This window comes from Barbatula barbatula, assembly GCF_947034865.1.
Source record: "Barbatula barbatula genome assembly, chromosome: 24".
Taxonomy (NCBI): Eukaryota; Metazoa; Chordata; class Actinopteri; order Cypriniformes; family Nemacheilidae; genus Barbatula; species Barbatula barbatula.
Genome location: NC_136787.1, coordinates 5,391,515 through 5,414,576, shown reverse-complemented (window position 1 = coordinate 5,414,576; position 23,062 = coordinate 5,391,515). Strand labels below are relative to the sequence as shown.

The 23,062-nt window shown below is 36.9% G+C and overlaps 3 protein-coding genes and 1 long non-coding RNA gene across 4 annotated transcripts; all 4 read right to left on the bottom strand.

Annotated features, from left to right (window-relative positions):
• Positions 1-128: 128 nt before the first annotated feature.
• On the bottom strand, positions 129-968 carry pmaip1 (phorbol-12-myristate-13-acetate-induced protein 1; the record flags this gene model as incomplete). The annotated part of the gene is made up of 2 exons (XM_079447818.1): positions 129-835; positions 956-968. The coding sequence occupies 2 exons, from the start codon at positions 966-968 to the stop codon at positions 711-713; spliced, it is 138 nt and encodes a 45-aa protein (XP_079303944.1). The 3' UTR covers positions 129-710.
• Positions 969-4,254: 3,286 nt separating this feature from the next.
• LOC306889854 (asialoglycoprotein receptor 1-like) lies at positions 4,255-7,277 on the bottom strand. Its single transcript, XM_079449194.1, has 6 exons — positions 7,015-7,277; positions 6,636-6,821; positions 5,890-6,030; positions 5,425-5,570; positions 5,242-5,339; positions 4,255-5,162 (listed from the first exon to the last, which is right to left on the bottom strand). The coding sequence occupies exons 1-6, from the start codon at positions 7,151-7,153 to the stop codon at positions 5,009-5,011; spliced, it is 864 nt and encodes a 287-aa protein (XP_079305320.1). The 5' UTR covers positions 7,154-7,277; the 3' UTR covers positions 4,255-5,008.
• Positions 7,278-13,166: 5,889 nt separating this feature from the next.
• On the bottom strand, positions 13,167-14,830 carry LOC306889324. The gene is made up of 3 exons (XR_013786197.1): positions 14,698-14,830; positions 13,622-13,762; positions 13,167-13,302 (listed from the first exon to the last, which is right to left on the bottom strand). It is a non-coding gene; the product is annotated as an uncharacterized lncRNA (long non-coding RNA).
• A 5,933-nt stretch (positions 14,831-20,763) lies between these two features.
• Positions 20,764-22,154, bottom strand: LOC306889943 (uncharacterized protein). The gene is made up of 4 exons (XM_079449343.1): positions 21,931-22,154; positions 21,579-21,851; positions 21,328-21,473; positions 20,764-21,204 (listed from the first exon to the last, which is right to left on the bottom strand). Exons 1-4 carry the CDS (start codon positions 22,082-22,084, stop codon positions 21,100-21,102), a joined length of 678 nt encoding a protein of 225 aa, XP_079305469.1. The 5' UTR covers positions 22,085-22,154; the 3' UTR covers positions 20,764-21,099.
• Between the last annotated feature and the right edge of the window lie 908 nt (positions 22,155-23,062).

Here is a 23,062-nt window from a genome sequence, read left to right as displayed (position 1 = left end):
GCACAGACAATTGGGCTACATTTGGCTTAAACTGCATTTAGCTTTGCTACAAACATTTTACCCCCAATTTCATGTCAAAATTTACCTGAGCAATGTTTGTAATAAGGAGCAGACACACTTTTGCATTTTGCATTTTAATTAACTGTAACGCGTAAAAGCATTTAACAGTGAGATGTCGCTTTTTGCACTAGATACATTCAGGAAGCTGATACAGTATGTAGATTAATAGGCTACAGGCCTCTGCGCTTAAAATGGCATGGTTACATAATTGTGTATTATATTAAAGACACCTTTCTAAACATTATTTATAAATAAGTCAACTAGATGAGTTATTTGGCTTCCGAGCTTTAGCTGGAGTTCAGGCTCAAAGCTCCCGCGTGCAGACTAAGTCCCAACGATAAGAAGAGAGCTCGTCGTTTATCGACAGTCCCAACAACAAGGAAGTCCGGGATAAATCTATGTCGGCCGTCGACCATGAAGCCCGTTGAATGAATAGGCTAACATTTTTGCCGACATAGTCCGAAAATCCTCTGAAACACCGAAATGCCCGGAAACCGTCCAACCCCCGTCTTTTTCGTCCTTTTTTCCATCCTTTTCGTCACCTTTTTTTGGTTTTTGTTGCCGGGTTCAGAAAAGCGCGCAACCCGTCGGGAATGAATCCTCTCTACATGACGTTCTTCAATTCATTTGTCTTTCCCGTGGTGTCTTTCTCAGCGTTTGTCGTCTTTTTGTAAGTTCTTCAGTGTTACGATGAGCTCCAGAAGCTTGTATTTCCAGTTGAACACATCTCCAAACCTGCGCAGCTGGAGCGCGCACTCGGTGACAGCGGCTTGTTCTGTACGACAGAATCGAAAGTGAATTAATGACAACGTTAATAAAGCCTGTTTTATTCTATAAATAATATTTGCCATAACTAATATTTACTAACGAAACTGACACAGTTAAACAGTTTTACCTTTCATCGCCATTTTCAAACGAGTAGAGGCTGTTTACAGTACGCGTTCCGTCAAGTGTACGACCGGTTTCAAGTGCACGACTGTATAAATTCACTGCTCTAGTTCCCTTGAAGTTGGTTACTGCTGAGCTGCTTTCCCTTGTTTAAAGTTAGAAGCCCTGGGCTTTATAGAAGGCTACCTGTATGACGCGGTGCATGTGATCATTTCAGTTTCCCCGTCCACGTCACTATCGATGACTGTGTTATGGCCACTGTTCCCCATCAAAGACTGTCCCGTTTAAAACCCAATAAAGTGACCAGCATTGATTTGCATAAGATGTACTGTGTACACTTTGTACAAGGACAGAGATTGATAACAGTGAAAGTGGCTTTGTCGAACTGAAGCCTACTTGTTGTGTAAGCGCTCAACAGCAACAACAACAGCCTTAAATTCATACACACCATTTGTTTCAAGGAAAGCATTGTTTATCACATCGTTTGTGATCAATTCAATTGTTTTTATGAAAAACATAGGTTTATAAATAATGATGAATGCTATTTATTAATGGTTCTGCATTGGGAGTCTTGCATGTAAGGGATGTGTGAATACCACATATGGGGTTTCCAACAATATCATGTGATCAGATCAAACCATGTGAAGGATTCCAAAACATCATGCCATTTCCTTTAGATGTTTTACTTTCACATTGAAGTTCTTGTTTAGACGGATGCAATTCACTGCTGAAAGGAAATACCTTAAAAGGAAGGAAGAACAGTGATGGGATGAGAAGTTGCATATCATTTGCATTGTATTATTTTTGTAGTTTCAACAAATACACGATTGCAAGACAATCCATTCTGGTCATAACAAATGTTGTTTATTTGCACTAGGAATATATGCACAAGGTGTCATCATGTTATTTTCCTATGATACCAGTGATTGTCTTTACCGTGTGTAGATTACATGTCTCTATGGTTGAAGCCATAAAACACGAGTGTACAGACCGTATAGTTTTTCCACTTGTTTACTGTAATTTAGGGCACAGGTTTTGACAATTTCTACTAATTCACTAAACATAAAATGCAAATTAAAAGTTTATTTTACAAAATGTGATTATAAGAAATGAATAAAAACAGCAATTGTGCATGTGGTTATTTCAAAATTACGAAATAAAAAATAATTTATAGGCATTTTCAATTGAATGAAATGTTATGTATAAAGTACTTTTGACAACTGTCATTGTTGCAAAGCGATCATAAGTAAAGAAATATTATTATTAATAACACTAATAATAGTTTTTACATTTTGTATATACATTTTATAAAAAATATGTGACCCTGGACAACAAAACCAGTCTTACGGGTCAATTTTTCGAAATTGAGATTTTTACATCAACTTAAAGCTGAATAGTTAAGCTTTTTATTGATATATGGGTTGTTAAGATAATATCTGGTGGAAATACAAGAGTGTAAAACTCTGGAAGTAAAGGGTGCAAAAAATCCAAATATTGAGAAAATTGCCTTTGAAGTTAATCCGAGGCACTGTAGCAGGCCATCCAGACAAATCTATAATTTTGACACACACAATGTCTTTTTGGCTTTTACTAAAAATGTTCCCTTGCTACTTAAGACTGGTTTTATGATCCAGGGTCACATATAAATCACTATCACTGTTTTGAAACCATAAAACACTCTTTTAAACCTCCTTAAAATACAGAATGTATAGATCGTTTAACCCAGCAGTTGGGTTTGTTCTGCCCAGCCATGGTAAAAAACTGGATTTTTTTTGCGAGCACTGAGCATTCATTCCTTAAAAAAGTGTTCATCGCACTGATTGAAAGGTTTATTTTTATGTTTTCAAACCACATATAATACATGTAGTATTGTTTAACTTTACAGTCAACATTTGTTATTGTATTTCTGGCAATACAGCTGGCCAGAAATGTTTGTATACAATTTGAAATATATTAAAAAGCACAAAACAAGACGGAATCTCACAATAGGCACTTTTATTTTGCAACAATTGTGGTAACTGCTGGAGGATTTTTATTGTGATTTTTATTATGGTTTAAACGTGCTTTTACATTTAATATGCTTTATGATTTCATTATTGATCATTAACTGTGCATAATATGTTAGAAATATAACAAGTGTGTGAGGTAACCAAAGGACTTATTTGGAGTGAACTTTCTGTACCAAAATAATATGTGTGTGTGTGTAAAGATCAGATTACGCAGAGCTCGTCGAAATTTGGTGAGGTATGGGGTCTCCACAAATAGTCGGGACAAGCAGTGTCAGAACAAAGGAGAGGAAGCGGATTGGACGTGTTCCCAGGATTTCACATCAGCGAAAGGACATTAGCTTCTCGAGCTAATAAAAGACACCAGAAGGATTATAAATACCATGTAAAATTGTTCTTCGGGGTGGGTCCTTTGTAAGACGTCGCTTCTTTGTGTGAGACGTGTGCGTTTGAGGCTACCCACCCAGCAGCTGTTGTATTTTTGAATCTTCTGATCAATAAACTTCAAGATTTTACTTTGACTGGCCTCTCTCCAATTCTGAACACGCAGAACATTGAGGAATTGTTCAACACTGCACAAAATTATCTTTGTTTCTCATTTGCATATCTTTGTATATAAACCTCAAGTTCGTCAGCTAAACTGCAGCACAGTTCAAATCTGTTCAGTTGAACTTCTGCTCAGAGTTTTTCAGATGACTGATCAGTCTTCAGTGGTGTTGTTGTGAATGTTTTCAGTCTCTGTCTGTGTTGTGTTCAGTTTCACTGAAGTCAATGATCTTCATCCTCTCAGGTGCTTCAGATGTCTGTATGTAGAGCTTTCCATCAGTCATGAAGCAGCTCACTGTCTCAGGATTCACTCCTTCAGGCAGATCAAACACACGTCCGAACTCTTGGATTCTGTAAGAGTACCAGCCTTTCCCATCCTCCTGCTTCTTCTCTGTCTTTCCTCTGACCTGCAGCTTTCTTCCCACCTGTTTGACTGACAGTTCTTCTGGAGAAAAGTCTTTAGTGTTCAGTGTCAACACAAAGTCACGTCCCTCTTTCTTCACCGTGCAGGCGACCGGCTGGATCTCCTTAGATTCTGAGATATGCTCGATGTCCTCAGAGATCTGGTGCTGAAGTTTGTCCAGCTGCTTTATACAGACTGGTCATGAAGTTTAGGAACTTTTCAAGTAGTACCACATTCATCCACTGGGTGGCGACATGATTTCTTACAGAATCTGAACTATCATAGATGTCCACCATCATCTTATCATATAAATAACTGAACTACAAACCTCACAAACATAATAACAGTGTTATGGTTGTATGTTATTTTATTATATAGGATTAAACGTTGAAGGAACTAATTATTTATATGTCTAAATGAATTGTTTTTATACATTTAAAATAATTCTAACAGCGTAAGACCTCAAATATCACAAAGACAGAAAATGTGGACGAGATATTTAAAATTTTTGTAATTATTAAATGATCCGGCCATAACATATACAGTTCTTTGTTTGACACAGAGAAAGATATTTGGACGAATGCTTGCAACCAAACACTTCTTGGACCCCATTGACCACCATAGTAGGAAAAATTACTTTATATTTTGTTTGTTCTGTTGAACACTTTCGACTACCGTTAGCCTGTTGGGTCCAAGAGCTGTTGGTTTACAAGCGTTCGTCCAAATATCTTTCTCTGTAATGTATCATCTCACTCCTTGAAGGGGCTTTTATTATGAAATAATGAATATTATTGATTTCATCCGTCAGTGTAAAACAATACAAACTTGACTAGTTAACAAACAACGATTAAAGGGACATTTCACACAAAAATAAAACTTCTTTCATCATTGTCATTTAAAAACTTGACTTTCTTTCTTCCGCAGAACACAAAAGATGTTGGTAGATTCCATTCATCATTCACTTCTGTTGTATGGACACAAAACCAATGCAAGTGAATGGCTTCCTTTGTTCGATTACAAACGTTCTTCACAAAGTTTTATTTGTGTTCTGCAGAAAACAGAAAGTCATCCAGGATTGAAATTGCAATCGGGTGAGTGAATGATGTCAGAATTTTCCATTTTGGATGAACATTCTCTTCTCACAGATCCCGCCATATCTGTCTTTACACAAACAATCACTCCATCCTGATGAAGATGATGATGAAGATGTTACAGCACAGTTTTGACTAAAATATTTTGGGAATCCATTCATCCAGTAACTGAAAAATCAAAGGATCATAATCTTAATAACTTTTAATGTAACTGATCATTACTTAGAAGATTTCAATAATCTCTCGCCTTGCTGTTACTGCAGTTCCATCAACCCATTTCCACGCGCCTTCCTCTGTACTCAGACCAATCCAAAATTTACTGCTTGTAATCTTCTGTATGATCACCTGTCATCATTGAACAGTGATATATACAAACACCAATGTATACTAATGCATATAAACACAACCACATTCAATATTTCTCTCTCACTTGTTCCTCTTTGCTGTTTATAATCATCAGATCTGCTCCTCTCTGTTTACAGGCTTCTCTGCTGTCACTCCAAGTCTTCCATTCAGATACAAAATAATAAAAACTGAAGTTGTAGTAAATCCATTTAAAGTGATCAGAGCGCTGATCTGTTAAAACAACAGTTTAGACTTGTCATTTTCTTCATTTTAGGGCCATATTTTATGGGCATTTTGTGCTGTTTCTGGACAGAACAGTGTGAGGAGAGAACGGGAAAGTAAAGGGTGAGAAAGGGGAACAGAAAACTCAGGTCACAGTGTCTATTTTAGGAGCGCTGCCCACTAGGCATTTGGCTCCAACGCTAAAGTCATTTGTTTCCCAGGGAACAAACTAATAAAATGTAGATTATCGTTTATAAGACTGGTGCATGTTTGTAAATACAAATACAAATAGTTTTTAACGTTCAAGGAAGAGTAAACACGAGATTACCTTGTTCAGTGAACCATCCCTTCAGTTCCGTGCTTTCATTCATTAACAGATCTCTTTCTTCAGACAGATATCTGGTGTTCAGTAGACATTGAGATTTCTCCTCTATCAGTTTGCTAGTGTTTGTAAGTAAATGTTCATTTTCTTAAGAAGAAGAAATATACACCAAGTCAATACAGCAGACAGCAGAAGAACTGTTCATCTCAACTGTACTTTTCATTGGTGTTGTTCACAGCATCACTATTGCATGATTAGGGCCAAGTAACTATTTTACACACAATATCATCAAATTTTAACCAAAATCTATTTAAAGATTATTTAAAATAAAACATATTCAATTTTTTTACCTAAATATACATACTGTACATATTACATAAATATCTGTCGTCCAGTTACGTCCAGAATTAAACTAAACTAAGGCCTATGTTCAAAAAACTTTTGTAATGTTCTGTTCAAAGTCAAATTTTGAACCCTTAATATATGCAGAGGACCTGAGTGGCAACAGCCCCCAACAACAAGAGCAATGAAGAAGTGCAGAACGGAAAAACATGAGTCTAAAATAAGCAAAGCTCAGCCACAATTTTCAACATCACTACCAAACTAGGCTAAACGCAAACACTATCATTTGTGATGTTTGGACGTTTTATTTGTTAAAAACATTCATCAGTTCACATCCACATCAAAGTGATCAGTTATTAAGACTTAACTTTCTCTTTTAATCTTTTTAAAACACAAAGAAACACAATTACCTTCTAATGCAACTTGGAGTTCATGACTCAGTTTTTTTAAGTGGTCATAGTTGTGTGTTAGTAAGCGGTTTCTGTCCGTGGTGAAATACACACAGAGCACCATTACTGCAGTCAACAGAAGAACACACAACAACCACAAACACACTTGAACTGATCTGTGTCTTCTGTTCTCTGCTGAAACACTTCCTGAAAATAACCAACATCATGTTATATTTTGTCGCCTTGGAATTCTAAAGTATTGAGCTTCAAAGATTTTTTTTTCCATTTGACCTTTTTGTTTTCTTAAAAACATCCCAAAAGATACACAGCAGGAAGAAAAAACATCACATAATGTAAATAAGTGGATATAATAAATCAAGTGATGAATGAATGTCAGTACCTGTGTGTTGAAGCGCTTGCTGTCTCTCTGTATTTCTTACAGAATCTAAACATTCATAGATGTCCACAGTCTTCTCTTCTCTCTTTCCTCTGTCCAGAGTCTCAGGTTGACCCTCATTCTGATAAATACTCTCAGACATCTGTGATCTCTTACAGTTAAACTAAAGCACCTACTTCAAAATTGTGTCTCTCAGAAACTTCAATGACATTGATCATCACCGGATATATGGAGAGGCTACTCGCTGCAGAGCTTTCTTGTAGCTCCTCCTCTCTAGACGTCCAGCGAGGAGGAGCTTCAGCCTCGAACTACACCGCTGTGCAGCACTTGATGAGCCCCACATGGGAAGATGGCGGAGAGTCAGAGACAGTTGGAGGTAGTGGGAGTATGCGATAAAGGATCTTTAAAGATAAAAAATACTTTTAGTTGTGTGCAAATGTTTTCTTAGCTATTTTTGAGTCCCTGAAAATGCAATCGTGCATAGTTTAACGTTAGCGTCAAAAACCCAAGAACCTAACTAACGTTACATGTCACGTTAATCTGTGGGGAATTATTTGAATGCATGACATGGAGATGAAAAAGCACCCGAAATGAAGCACACATATGTGAAAACAGGCATGGATTATCATGGTCATGCCACCATTAATAGAGAAAACTGTCATTGATTTTGGAAATATGATGTGTCTATGCCAACTAGACTGGAATTACTTGTGCAGTAAACTGTTTAAATGCACAACACCTTCCAGCTAATAAGAATCCAGTGTTGAGACTGACCATGGTATAATATAGCATGTTAAACTTGTCTTCTTACATGTGACTGCTCCAGATTTATTGTTGTAATAATTGCGTGTATTGATTTGTTTTAGAAACTTAGCAAATCATATTTCACCTTGTATTTGGACTATGTCCTTCCTGAGTGACTTTGAGCTACAGCTTTTAACTTGGCATCTAAACCATTATCATTAGCAGTGAAATGTCATCCTATAATATATTCAGAATACACTATATAGCCCACTGTACGTCCACTCTTAATTAACAGGGTGCACCACTTCAGCTTCGAGGGACTGACTGTGGAATATTTATCCATTTCTAGTTATTTGATCACCAAAATGAACTACAAAAGTGATTCCAAATTTAATGACTAAGATTTTCACTTGGCATCTATTAGTCTGATATGCCTGCAATCATGAGGTGGTGGTGCCATCAGTTATTACAAGCTGTTCCTCTGCCAAGGTAAGATATTGATAACTACACTTTGAATAAAGATATGCATTATGAGCATTCCTCTGTATGCAGGTAATTTGTCATAAATAATACACATTGGAAAAAAAGTGTATTGTTTTTGCACACTTTCTCTAAAGTCACGTTTCTGTCAACACACAAGTGATCCAACCGGATCACTCCAATTCATGGAGGTCATCCCAACTATGCCAGATGTCATGGAGGTCACCCCAACAACGAGAATCCATGTATGTACATAGATATGTTTATCTATTGTTTGACTTATTTATGCAATTACCTTCCTGTTTCATAAAAGAGTTTGAGCAGCAATTGAATATTGACATTATTATTGAAATGTCTTATCTTTTTGCACATAGGACTCTGCTGTGATGAAACGGATTCAGCTTGCCAGTGACTGGGTGGAGGAGAACCGAACACAATTTACTGGGAAAGTTCACCTACCACAGATCACAAGCATGAGTGAGGATGATGCCTTGTTGGCCATAACAAGGATCTGTTTTTTGACACCATTTTTTATAATGGTGAAATGGATGAAGACAAGATCCGGGCTCCCTTCCTTTTCACATTTGAAAGAATGGAGGACATGATGTTTTTCATGAAGGAAATGTATGATAGAAGAAATCTGCGTGTGTCTTGCCTGCATAACCCTGACCTTTGAAACAAAAAGGCTAGCTGATAGATCTGTGTAAATATTATTTTATAAATGTTTTTCAACAATTAAAGTTATGTAGGGAAAGAATTCTGGCATCTTTGTTTACTAATATTCAATTTTTGTCTTTTACAATTTGTTGCTAGTGATAGATCCCACTGCGGAATATGGCTTGCCGATCTTATAAATTTGAGTCCAGTTTCACTAGATCTCTATCCTTCAGGAATTTATTAAATCCGGGAATATCAACTCCGTTGTGAGTCGATACCTAAACATAGCTACCAGGGAGATAAAGAGCTGAAGGGAAGAACAGCAGGCAGGAGACGAAGTGATGTTAAATAAACTGAAAAATGATTAATTGAATCATCTCAGTTGTGCTGTAATGTTCAGTCTAGGATTGTCAAACTTAGTCTGACTAGAAACAGATTCAATAGGTGTTGTTAACCATGCCAGATAACAGTATGAAAATATTGTCTCCTGATGTTATTATGAACCTTGAGATGGAGACCATTGGAGACTCATATCAAGACAATACAACTCCCAACGAGGTCAAACAATATTGAAAATAAGGATGAAATGTAACAAATAATATGAATCAAAGTGTATGATAAAAGAAATGAATGAATACATATGATTAATGAATAATGTAATGAATGAGATAAATTAAATAGAATAATTCAATGAAACTCGACTGAAGTTTGCTATTAACGATAATAAATACAGTAACATAAGGGCAGTGATGTATGTGACTAATAAATTGTAAATGAAGTAACAATCCCTGTCTACTAATAAATATTCCTGCAATGGTAGTCTTAGAGCACACTTCTTGTTTTTATTGTTATTTAGTGTGATGTGGCTGGTTTCAGACTACTGGACTTGATCCATGTCTTCTTAATCAATTAGTTATGAATCCATCCAAAATGATATTCCTTATACATTAGATTCCCATCTACCCTGTGTACATTTAAAAGGATGAAACGGGAAGAGACAAGCTAATAGTGTCATGATTCCGCTATCATGTCATGTTTATTCTTGGTCTTGCAGCGGAGTCATGGCATAGCCTTAGGTTTTGTGTGAGAAAGCCATGTGCTTTCTCGTGTCTCAGCAGTGTTTCCCGCCATCTCGTTTCCTCGTTAACCTTCCCTGAGTGTTTCAGTACCCGCACCTGGCCCTTGTTAATTATCCTTTGTCTGTCTCCCTTTAAAACATCCTCGTGTTCATTGTCTTGTGCTGGTTCGTTGTACTTGTTACCCTGTCCTAAGCCTTGTCGTGTCAGAATCTTTGAAGTTTATGCTAGTCTTTGTGAGTGTTTGTTTAGTCTTTATAGTTGAGTTCCAGTTGAGTGTTTAGTTTTCAGTTTATGGTGTAAGTTATTGTGTACTGTCTTGATACCCCCTCGTGGGTTTTTGTTTTCTGTTTTATATTATTAAAGTCCTTGTTAACCCCTTCATCCCCGTTTTGCTGCCTGCAATTGGGTTCTCCGTCACAGTTCATAACAAATAGGTTCATTTTGTTTATTTAGGAAAACGCAGTTTCCACGTTTAAACGCTCTAGTTCCCTTGAAGTTGTTTACTGCTGAGCTGCTTTCTCTTGTTTAAAGTTAGAAGCCCCTGGGCTTTATAGAAGGCTACCTGTATGACGCGGTAGCATGTGATCATTTCAGTTCCTCGTCCACGTCACTATCGATGACTGTAATGGCCACTGTTCTCCATCAAAGACTGTCCCGTGTAAAACCTAATAAAGTGACCAGAAATTGAGATTTTTACATCAACTTAAAGCTGAATAGTTAAGCTTTTTATTGATATATGGGTTGTTAAGATAATATCTGGTGGAAATACAAGAGTGTAAAACTCTGGAAGTAAAGGGAGCAAAAAATCTAAATATTGAGAAAATCGCCTTTGAAGTTAATCCGAGGCACTGTAGCAGGCCATCCAGACAAATCTATAATTTTGACACACACAATGTATTTTTGGCTTTTACTAAAAATGTTCCCTTGCTACTTAAGACTGGTTTTATGATCCAGGGTCACATATAAATCACTGTTACTGTTTTGAAACCATAAAACACTCTTTTAAACCTCCTTAAAATACAGAATTTATAGATCATTTAACCCAGCAGTTGGGTTTGTTCTGCCCAGCCATGGTAAAAAACTGGATTTTTTTTGCGAGCACTGAGCATTCATTCCTTAAAAAAGTGTTCATCGCACTGATTGAAAGGTTTATTTTTATGTTTTCAAACCACATATAATACATGTAGTATTGTTTAACTTTACAGTCAACGTTTGTTATTGTATTTCTGGCAATACAGCTGGCCAGAAATGTTTGTATACAATTTGAAATATATTAAAAAGCACAAAACAAGACGGAATCTCACAATAGGTACTTTTATTTTGCAACAATTGTGGTAACTGCACAGAATTATCTTTGTTTCTCATTTGCATATTTTTGTATTTAAACTTAGGTTCAGTCTTCAGTGGTGTTGTTGTGAATGTTTTCAGTCTCTGTCTGTGTTGTGTTCAGTTTCACTGCAGTCAATGATCTTCATCCTCTCAGGTGCTTCAGATGTCTGTATGTAGAGCTTTCCATCAGTCATGAAGCAGCTCACTGTCTCAGGATTCACTCCTTCAGGCAGATCAAACACACGTCTGAACTCTTGGATTCTGTAAGAGTACCAGCCTTTCCCATCCTCCTGCTTCTTCTCTGTCTTTCCACTGACCTGCAGCTTTCTTCCCACCTGTTTGACTGACAGTTCTTCTGGAGAAAAGTCTTTAGTGTTCAGTGTCAACACAAAGTCACGTCCCTCTTTCTTCACCATGCAGGCGACCGGGATCTCCTCAGATTTTGACATATGCTGAATGTCCTCAAGAGATCTTGTGCTGAAGTTTGTCCAGCTGCTTTATACAGACTGGTCATGAAGTTTAGGAACTTTTCAAGTAGTACCACATTCATCCACTGGGTGGCGACATGATTTCTTACAGAATCTGAACTATCATAGATGTCCACCATCATCTTATCATATAAATAACTGAACTACAAAACTCACAAACATAATAACAGTGTTATGGTTGTATGTTATTTTATTATATAGGATTAAACGTTGAAGGAACTAATTATTTATATGTCTAAATGAATTGTATATATATCACAAAGACAGAAAATGTGGACGAGATATTTAAAATTTTTGTAATTATTAAATGATCCGGCCATAACTTTGATAAAAGGGATAGTTCACCCAAACATTTAAATTCTGTCATTATTTACTTGAGTGTAAAAATGTATACAGTTCTTTGTTTGACACAGAGAAAGATATTTGGACGAATGCTTGCAACCAAACACTTCTTGGACCCCATTGACCACCATAGTAGGAAAAATTACTTTATATTTTGTTTGTTCTGTTGAACACTTTCGACTACCGTTAGCCTGTTGGGTCCAAGAGCTGTTGGTTTACAAGCGTTCGTCCAAATATCTTTCTCTGTAATGTATCATCTCACTCCTTGAAGGGGCTTTTATAATGAAATAATGAATATTATTGATTTCATCCGTCAGTGTAAAACAATACAAACTTGACTAGTTAACAAACAACGATTAAAGGGACATTTCACACAAAAATAAAACTTCTTTCATCATTGTCATTTAAAAACTTGACTTTCTTTCTTCCGCAGAACACAAAAGATGTTGGTAGATTCCATTCATCATTCACTTCTGTTGTATGGACACAAAACCAATGCAAGTGAATGGCTTCCTTTGTTCGATTACAAACGTTCTTCACAATATTTTATTTGTGTTCTGCAGAAAACAGAAAGTCATCCAGGATTAAAATTGCAAGAGGGTGAGTGAAATTGAAACTTTCAGTTTTGGATGAACATTCTCTTCTCACAGATCCCGCCATATCTGTCTTTACACAAACAATCACTCCATCCTGATGAAGATGATGATGAAGATGTTACAGCACAGTTTTGACTAAAATATTTTGGGAATCCATTCATCCAGTAACTGAAAAACCAAAGGATCATAATCTTAATAACTTTTAATGTAACTGATCATTACTTAGAAGATTTCAATGATCTCTCGCCTTGCTGTTACTGCAGTTCCATCAACCCATTTCCACGCGCCTTCCTCTGTACTCAGACCAATCCAAAATTTACTGCTAGTAATCTTCTGTATGATCACCTGTCATCATTGAACAGTGATATATACAAACACCAATGTATACTAATGCATATAAACACAACCACATTCAATATTTCTCTCTCACTTGTTCCTCTTTGCTGTTTATAATCATCAGATCTGCTCCTCTCTGTTTACAGGCTTCTCTGCTGTCACTCCAAGTCTTCCATTCAGATACAAAATAATAAAAACTGAAGTTGTAGTAAATCCATTTAAAGTGATCAGAGCGCTGATCTGTTAAAACAACAGTTTAGACTTGTAATTTTCTTCATTTTAGGGCCATATTTTATGGGCATTTTGTGCTGTTTCTGGACAGAACAGTGTGAGGAGAGAACGGGAAAGTAAAGGGTGAGAAAGGGGAACAGAAAACTCGGGTCACAGTGTCTATTTTAGGAGCGCTGCCCACTAGGCATTTGGCTCCAACGCTAAAGTCATTTGTTTCCCAGGGAACAAACTAATAAAATGTAGATTATCGTTTATAAGACTGGTGCATGTTTGTAAATACAAATACAAATAGTTTTTAACGTTCAAGGAAGAGTAAACACGAGATTACCTTGTTCAGTGAACCATCCCTTCAGTTCCGTGCTTTCATTCATTAACAGATCTCTTTCTTCAGACAGATATCTGGTGTTCAGTAGACATTGAGATTTCTCCTCTATCAGTTTGCTAGTGTTTGTAAGTAAATGTTCATTTTCTTAAGAAGAAGAAATATACACAAAGTCATTACAGCAGACAGCAGAAGAACTGTTCATCTCAACTGTACTTTTCATTGGTGTTGTTCACAGCATCACTATTGCATGATTAGGGCCAAGTAACTATTTTACACACAATATCATCAAATTTTAACCAAAATCTATTTAAAGATTATTTAAAATAAAACACATTCAATTGTTTTACATAAATATACATACTGTACATATTACCTAAATATCTGTCGTCCAGTTACTCCCTATAATTAAACTAAACTAAGGCCTATGTTCAAAAAACTTTTGTAATGTTCTGTTCAAAGTCAAAATTTGAACCCTAAATATATGCAGAGGACCTGAGTGGTATCACAAGAGGTGCTTGTTCATATAACACACTGCATAGTGAAGGACATTGTCTGGTGATCAAATTATCTACAAAGGTATTTAACCAAAGAGTTCAGCATACACCACAACTTTGAGTGACCCAAAAAACTACTTTTCACAAACAGAACGGAAAAACATGAGTCTAAAATAAGCAAAGCTCAGCCACAATTTACAACGTCACTACCAAACTAGGCTAAACGCAAACACAATCGTTTGTGATGTTTTGACGTTTCTAATGTATTTGTTAAAAACATCCCAAATAAATTTTCATATAATAGACTTAAATTGTAAGATGTGATGTTTCTACTCATTTTCGTTGAACTCTTTGTTGTTTTGGTGCCGATGGAAACATTGTGTCTGTTTCAAAACCACTCACAAAACACTGAAAGTTCAGTTTTTAACATTCTTGTCAGAAAACTTGTTACCGACACTTAGAATTTGCAAAAAAAATTTTTACTATTCTGTGCTCGTATTAGCAGCTCTTTTGACATAAAAGTAATCAATTTTTAAGACTTATCTATCTCTTTTTATCTTTTAAAACACAAAGAAACACAATTACCTTCTAATGCAGCTTGGAGTTCATGACTCATCCGGTTTCTGTCCATGGTGAAATACACACAGAGCACCATTACTGCAGTCAACAGAAGAACACACAACACCCACAAACACACTCGAACTGATCTGTGTCTTCTGTTCTTCACTGAAACACTTCCTGAAAATAACCATCATGTTATATTTTGAAGCCTTAAAATTTGAAGGTTTTATTTGCGATATTGAGCTTAAAAGATATTTGATTTAATTTGACCTTTTTGTTTTCTTAAAAACATCCCAAAAGATACACAGCAGGAAGAAAAAACATCACATAATGTAAATAAGTGGATATAATAAATCAAGTGATGAATAAATGTCAGTACCTGTGTGTTGAAGCGCTTGCTGTCTCTCTTGATTTCTTACAGAATCTGAACTTTCATACAAGTCCACAGTCGTCTCTTCTCTCTTTCCTCTGTCCAGAGTCTCAGGTTGACCCTCATTCTGATAAATACTCTCAGACATCTGTGATCTCTTACAGTTAAACTAAAGCACCTACTTCAAAATTGTGTCTCTCAGAAACTTCAATGACATTGATCATCACCGGATATATGACGGGCCAGTACAGGAAATGAAAGGTATTTAGCATGTTACCCATGTAGGTTGACTTCTGGTACTATTAAAACACACCGTCTAGTAAGAGACTTCCATGCATCAGTGTCGCCCTTATGAAACAAAGATATATGTGAATGTACTGGAAAATCTTATGCAAAAATTAAAATAATACATTTTCGTATTGTCTAACATTTACTTAGTATATCAGTAATACATCCTGCAGCGTACAGTATTTAGATTCGAATGCCCTCTTTGGCTGTATATGAAACTTCGGTTATACAGCAGTGTGCAATTGTTTATATACATGCCATACCTTGACACTAGATGCATTTAAACATTATTAGGATGAAGAGGTTTTGTGCTTCTCAAGAAATCCCCTTGACTCCAGGATTCTCTCTGAAAACAATTGGCAATGGCTCAAGGGAGACCAGCAGGTTCAGGAACTTTCCAGGTAGTACCACATTCCGCCACTAGGTGGCGGCATGACATCGCTGATGACGCCACAGCAGCTGCTTTCTTATTCTAATCAACTGAACTTTCTGGCTCTCCTGCCATGATTAAAAATCAATATCAGCATTATAAAAGTAACTAGATAGACTTTCAAGTAACACAGTTTCTCGAACTTACATGTACATGCTTTTTTATTTTAAACATAAAATAAAGTATTATAAAATAAAAGTATGCCTTGAGTAAGTTTCTTTGGATAAAAGCGTCTGCATAAATGTAAATGTAAGTAATTAAGAAAAACACACAACAAAGGAACATTGTTTTGCAAAAAAGTATTTGTCTTTCCATATTTAAGTATTTTTAAATCACATAAAAAGACATCACATCATTTTGCGGAGACACACCTGAAACCTTGAGGTTATTTGAAAATCGCGTGTTCAAAGGTCAACCAGCAGGTGTCGTTGTTTCACAACAAATTATTTTAGCTTCTCGTCAACGTTTACTGAACTTACATTTCGTGGGTTGATTTCTGCAAATGTTCAAAATGTCAAATTAATGGAAATATTAAAAGTATGGATTAAATCATGAATTTGTACCAGTATTCTTTATTTTGTATTTAACAAATGCGCCTGACCCCCAGTTAACTTCCGGTTTGTGTTTGGCTAGTCTAATATAACTATTTATATTTGATGAATATGTTAATATTAATTTGTATTATAATTTTACTGTATTATAATTGTACCATTATTTGTTGAATTTTGTTGCATGTTCATTTTATTAAATTAATAAATGAATCGGTCCTGTAGTTCGAGCGCTTTTAAACAAACCGTATGGCACATTGACATCTAGCGGTGAGTTTGGTATCGGAGTCTAAATCAAAATATTGGAGAGACAAGTTTAGCCAAGTTACGCTTCTTCTCGGTTTCTTTTGCTTGTTATCGGAAATAATCTACAGGCGCTCTATTGTTTGTGAATGTGCACCGGAAGTTAAGTTGGGGTCACGGCGCATGCGCTGTAACGTTTGTTTATGATGTTAAGATGAAACCGTCTATAGACTGTTCCAAAGCAGCTACATAAACGTTACAGCACGCGCACGCTTTCGTAGACCAAACTTAACTTCCGTTACGTTAAATTATTGCTGAAATCAAGCAAAAGAAAAACAACAAATAAATCACAATAACTACCAAGTTAAAAATGATGTCTAGCCGCTTTTATTTTGGGTTACCAGGAGAAGATCCGTTACTTGTCTAGGGACATAGTTACACGACCCCTTTAAACAAATTGTAGATTTAATACAGCCAGACCGATCATCAAACACACCGGAAGTTAACGTTGAGTCAGGCGTGTGCATCCGATGAAACCATCTACAAACTACCAAACTGACAGATCTGTTAACAACCCAGTCACAGTGAATGTATTATTTTAGCAGAAAATACAGTGTCCAAACAGTGAGTGTCACTTGTGTGATGTTGTTTCTTACACACCTGTCTAGAAGAGTGTGTGTGGCATCTAGTTTTGTTTAACGCCATCAGCATCCAACTGTTTAAAAGCAGTTAAAGGGGATTTTATTGTGTTTTTCCTGAATGCATTCAGTGTGTGTGTGGTTAGATAGAGCGTAACTATTATCAAAATATTGACTTCTCCAAAACATTCTCAATAAAACAAATATGTGTGTTTTAATAAACACATGTGATTCAGTGTATATGCTGTTTGACTAGGTTTAACGCTTGTGCTTCTATAATATCTGTTCATGCCCATTACGTGGCACTTAGACTGCAGCCATGTCTCTATTTCAATGTGTCATTGTTTTTAGACAAGGCCGACAGACAGGTGATGTTTTCCTATTCACACGCTGAAGTTTCATTCACATACCACGAGTGTTTATGATGAGGAGAGAGCTGTCAGCTCAGACACCTCTGAATGCCCGCCGCAGCTGAGCCTTCTGTGAGTTCAGCTGATGACAGGGAACTCATTTAGCTCCAGTGACAGGCCCGAAGAGAGAGAGAGAGCTTGAGAAGACTCTAAAAGCAGCTCTCACAATGGCCAGAATGGAGCAGCTCATGAAGGGATGCTTTGTGCCCTTAGGATGAGCTCTCCGGTGGATCCGGTGGAATCGCATCTCGCATGCGGACGACGTGTTTCTGTGTCCACGATGTTCAGTTTGGTCTTGTTTCGCAAAGGAAGAATCTTTGATGATTTCCTCCGGTGTGTGAAAGCCCTGCTGAGGTGTCCATAGACCGCTCCTGGCGTACGCATGCTCTCTTTGACCTCGGGTTCGATCATAAAACCTCAGGTGTGGCCTGCTTTATCAGATTTATCTGAGGAGGTCCCGACACACACACAACCCTCGACCACGATGTGATGCCGTTGAAAGACAGGATTTCCCTGGACAGGAACTCCTCTTCTTCATTGTCCCCCCAGCCTTCTCTCGCCCTGTGACCCCTATCTTGTGCACGGACGCCCCCCGTCTCGCTCTACAAAATGATGTGATGAGTTTGGGAGGTATGAACCAGGGTTTCCAGCAGGATGCCACAAGTCTTCCACGAGCGCCTCGGGGGTCACCACTTGTTTCCCTCCATTTTTCCCGCTTTGTATCCATCACTGGTTTCAGATTGAAGCTGTTCCTTGAGCCACCCTCACTCCTATTGTTCGGGCCCAGCAACGCCTCACACGTTTCCTCAAGAGCTATTTTTGTCCGAACTGCTTTGTTGCCTTGATTTATAATGGATTGGGTCTCGATTGGGTCTTTCCCTCTTTTCTCTCAGGGTGGGATTTTTTTATGGCATGAGGAATGGTTCCAGCCCTGGATGCTGATTGGTCAAGAATGATCTAGGCGTTGTCAAAAAAGCAACAATCACAACAAAGCATCATTCAGCAAACACTTCTGACAACTACTGCATTAGCTTTATCAGTCCTTATCATAAATATCCGGTAATAATATACTATGAATGCTTAAGCATGATTCAGGCGTTGTTGTTATTCAGATTCATCAGAAGCAATGCTAGCTTAGGGTGTGACGTGTAATGCAGGTGTGGTGGAGCATTTACATGTTACGTTCATTCATTTAGCAGAGACTTTTATTCAAATGACTTTGAACAAAACTCAAGAAACTTATCTTTAAAGTCACATTATAAAGTTCCAACAAAACACACGCTTAAAGTTTTAGCGCCAACAACATAAACAAAGGTTATGTGGACAACTTAACTTCCAGTAGGCTTACGAAAGTAGTTTGAAAACAAGGAATATCCAACAAATATTAATGTTAGTTGACGTTAATATAAAGTAAATTATCAAATTATACCGAACACAGACCGGAAGTTAACTTCGGGGTAACTTGTGTGTCCAGTAGCATAACCCCAATAAAAAAGTGTGCACACAAATATATGAATTTCGTTCCTTTTGAATATTAATATCTAAAGAAATACTGCAAATCTTACTTTTTAGCCATATTTGCTGTACTGTTTACTGTACATAACAGGCGTCAGGAAGATTCTTGAAGGTTCAACAGTGTCACCGGCCTTGTAGGTCATCAAAAATAGAGGGAATAAGAAAATCATCACGTTTAAAACGATAAGGTTCTATCCAACATTTTTGTCTAAATGTAGTTATTCACATATTCCCCTTCAGCGTCAATTTATTACCATTGTGCGATGGCTTTTCTTACCGTTGTGTACATTTGCTTTTTTGTTTTGAAAACATGAAGGGTTCTATCTGCGATGTCAAATGCAAAGCAAAAACTTTGAAGCTCAGTATCAATATGCAGATAGAACGTCGAAAAAAAGTCACGCCTGCGAATGTGACTTAAATAATGGCAACTGTGAACACAACACAGAATTCTGTGTCAGCCAGCTGTGCTATAGAGACATCACAATTATTTTTAAGACGGTTTCATGAATAACATTAGGTTCCCAGGCTTTTCTCAAGGGCAAACATGTGACATTGTGATGTTTATTAGTCTAAGAGTGTATTGTGTACTAATGGCTCATCTCCCTTAAAGTCTGTTGTTTTGAGACGCTGTTAGCTCGGTTCTTTGCTGTGTTAATGAAACGTTAGTTTACTCAAGGCATCAGTTGATGGTGCTGCTCACACCCGTTTCTGCAGCGCGACATGTGCTTATCAAAGAGAAAATCTGTTTCATCTGTGCATTACATTACAATCAGTTTTTTTGTTCATTAGGGGCATTTTGCTTTGATTGTAACATTTGCTACATGAATGCATTTATTTAGACCCTAATAGATCATTAGACAATGTATATACATTTTGAATGGGACACTAAACCAAACCTGTAACGCTGACACCCCACTCAAAAATAATATCTACAAGTGAGTACTTGGGCACTGGCTTTTGTGTAGTTCATTGTTTGTTGGCAAATGTGGTGAAGTAAGGACATGAAAGCTGGGGTAATTGAGTTAAACTGCGCTGTGGTTAAAGCTGAGAGGCTATATTGAAAAAAGTGAAATACACATCAGATGTGATTCGTCTCTATCAGTAAAGTCACAGGGAGAGTAGGGGTGTTAGTCTACGGCTGTTCATTTGACCAGCAGGGAGTAAAAACTTCCTTCAAAAGCCTCTCTGGGAAGTGAAATCATCTGACTTTTGCCTATATGTGTGATGATCAAAACAATGATTTCAGTTGTCAACAAAAAAAGTATAAAAATACTTTAACAGCCTACACATCTAATTCACGGTAATTCCATCCAAATGTTATCTTTCTTTATCAAACTGATTTACTAAAGGGTTCCATTCATGTTTTTGTGTTTTTTGGATCAGTGTCCTTTTTTGTCACATCCATAATACACATTTATTTCCCTCATAAATATAAACGTTGATGTTTTCTGATGGCTATTCTCAGGTTTTATGAAAATATAAACTGGTGGTTCAATAAACCTTGGATCATGGCAAATGGCAAAAACACAGTACGTTTTAAATGATTAAATACCGTGTATTAATATTTCAAGTTTAGGCTGGAAATGTCATGTGGAGCTGGAGTTGCCCAAATACAAACACATTGTAGACGAATACAAACAAATTCTTTCAAAGTAAAGCTTTTTAATACAAATATAACAATATATTGAGACTTTCTAAACACATATGGTGTTGTTTAAAGCCTTGGTGGATTTATTTCACTGTTTGGATATATATTAACAAGCTATTTTAAAATAATTTTCTTGCAGATCCATTTTTTAACTTGAAAACACCGATCCTCGGTCCATCCTAATGAAGTTGCAGAAGCACAGCAAATATTCTTGCAGCTGCGACGTCCATCTTTCCAGTACCTCATACACCAACGACACATTAGATTTTCATTTAGTAGATTAGTTTGAGTGTAGATAAACTGTATGGCTGATCATCAGTTACATTCAACGACCCCTTACCCAGTTGTCAATATGTCGCCATCTGCCCACTTCCACAGCCCCTCCTCATATCTCAGACCAATCCAATAACGGTTACCAGCCACACCATTTTCCAGAAACCTCTGTTGGGGTAGATCAGTAATACTTTTTAAGATTAAAACAAAAAATATGAATGAATTGTTTTTCGCTGAGTGGTTCAAAACAAACTCAAAAATGCGTGAATGAACAAACTAAATCTCTCTCACTTGTTCCTCTTTGCTGTTTATAATCATCAGATCTGCTCCTCTCTGTTTACAGTCGTCTCTGCTGTCACTCCAAGTCTTCCATTCAGATGAAATGTAATAAAAGCTGAAGTTGTAGTAAATCCATTTAAAGTGATCAGAGCGTTGATCTGTTTACACAAAAGTTTAGATAAAAAAAAAAACAATTTCATGCAAAAAGGCTACTGTACGTTTTCTATCTCCGTTTATTTAAAGAAAAGTAGACACATGTTTACCTTGTTCAGAAAGGGCACGCTGCAGTCTGTAGCTCTTGTTTTCCATTTCCTCTCCTTCTTCAGTCAAGTTTCTATTCTGATTCAGTCTCTCAGTGTATTCTATAAATAATTTCTCTCTTTCTTTGGTCAAGTTATAGTTGTGTGTTAGTAAGCGGTTTCTGTCCGTGGTGAAATACACACAGAGCACTATTACAGCAGTCAACAGAAGAACACACAACAACCACAAACACACTTGAACTGATCTGTGTCTTCTGTTTTTCACTGAAACAATTCCTGAAAATAACCAACATCACATTACATTTGTCTTTTCTTTCTCACTTCAATAAATCAAGTGAGAAATGAGTGTCAGTACCTGTGTGTTGAAGCGCTTGCTGTCTCTCTGTATTTTCATGACTTCTTACAAAATCCAAACTTTCATAGATGTCCACCGTCATCTCCACTCTCTCTCCTCTGTCCATTTCAAGAGTTTCGATTCTGATCACATCGTCATAAATAATCTCACACATCTCTGATTTCTTTACAGTCACATATTATAAAACTGTACCAGTGCTTAAGGTTGTTCCAGTGTGCGGAAGCATCCGGAAATCGGAAACTTCAGTGGTAAAAGTGTGAAATCACCAACATGTGACCTTCAGGTAGTATATCCAGTATATCCATCAATACCTCCCATAACATGAATCATTTCCTCATTCTGATGTAGCTGTATAGAGCACAGTCAAATTGTAAAATCTTGGTATTTGGTCTTTTTGTTCAATATTTAAAATTCTAAGAAACGCAAGACTTTATGAATGTATGTCTAACCAGCTGTAGCTTTTGCAGAAGTCCTTGTTGCAATGCAGAACCACAAGTGCACTCGGACTGAAATATACTTTCTGAACGTGCAAAACAAACCAAAACTTTCACACTTTTAGTAAGTTAAGTAGATCAAGTCACGTTTTCTAGAAAAGCCTAAGATCATATTTAAGAATGCAGACATTTGACAATTTGAATAAGGATATAATGGAGTCACAAAAGCTCCAGAGGCTCCACAAAGCATTTCATGAACAAAATTTCATGTTCTTTTCATTCTACTGACTACACAAAGGCCTCTCAGATTTCCTCTTTCCATCATGTAAATGTTTCACTTGAAAGAACAGAAGCGGCTCATTTAACACATGTGAGCTTCACACCATGAAAATCACATTCATCAGGGAGATTAAATTACTCTTCTCAATCTTTACGACATCTTTGAAAAGGTCTCTAGAAATATTGTCCAGGCTTTTTTGAAACCCTAAGGTATAATTTGACACCTGCGGACAATCTTGAGCCGAGCATGTGATCTGTGCCCACATACCGCAGCTGTTAGAGCACAAAGAAATATATAAAAAAATGAAGTTGACAAAGAAACATGTTCAGTGTTTGCGGCGGACCCCAAAAAACCACGGAGGTCCGGTGCATGACCAACTTCTATTGATGTTCTTCCGATTTCTTTATTGAATCATCCA

Excerpts from the sequence above, each read along its gene's own strand:
- LOC306889943 (XM_079449343.1), bottom strand. The coding sequence starts at position 22,084 with ATGTGTGAGATTATTTATGACGATGTGATCAGAATCGAAACTCTTGAA. Across the intron at positions 21,852-21,930 it reads GCAAGCGCTTCAACACACAG|GAATTGTTTCAGTGAAAAAC; the intron begins GTACTGACACTC and ends GGTTATTTTCAG. Across the intron at positions 21,474-21,578 it reads GCGTGCCCTTTCTGAACAAG|ATCAACGCTCTGATCACTTT; the intron begins GTAAACATGTGT and ends TTGTGTAAACAG.
- LOC306889854 (XM_079449194.1), bottom strand. The coding sequence starts at position 7,153 with ATGTCTGAGAGTATTTATCAGAATGAGGGTCAACCTGAGACTCTGGAC. Across the intron at positions 6,822-7,014 it reads GCAAGCGCTTCAACACACAG|GAAGTGTTTCAGCAGAGAAC; the intron begins GTACTGACATTC and ends GGTTATTTTCAG. Across the intron at positions 6,031-6,635 it reads ACTCCAAGTTGCATTAGAAG|AAAATGAACATTTACTTACA; the intron begins GTAATTGTGTTT and ends CTTCTTCTTAAG.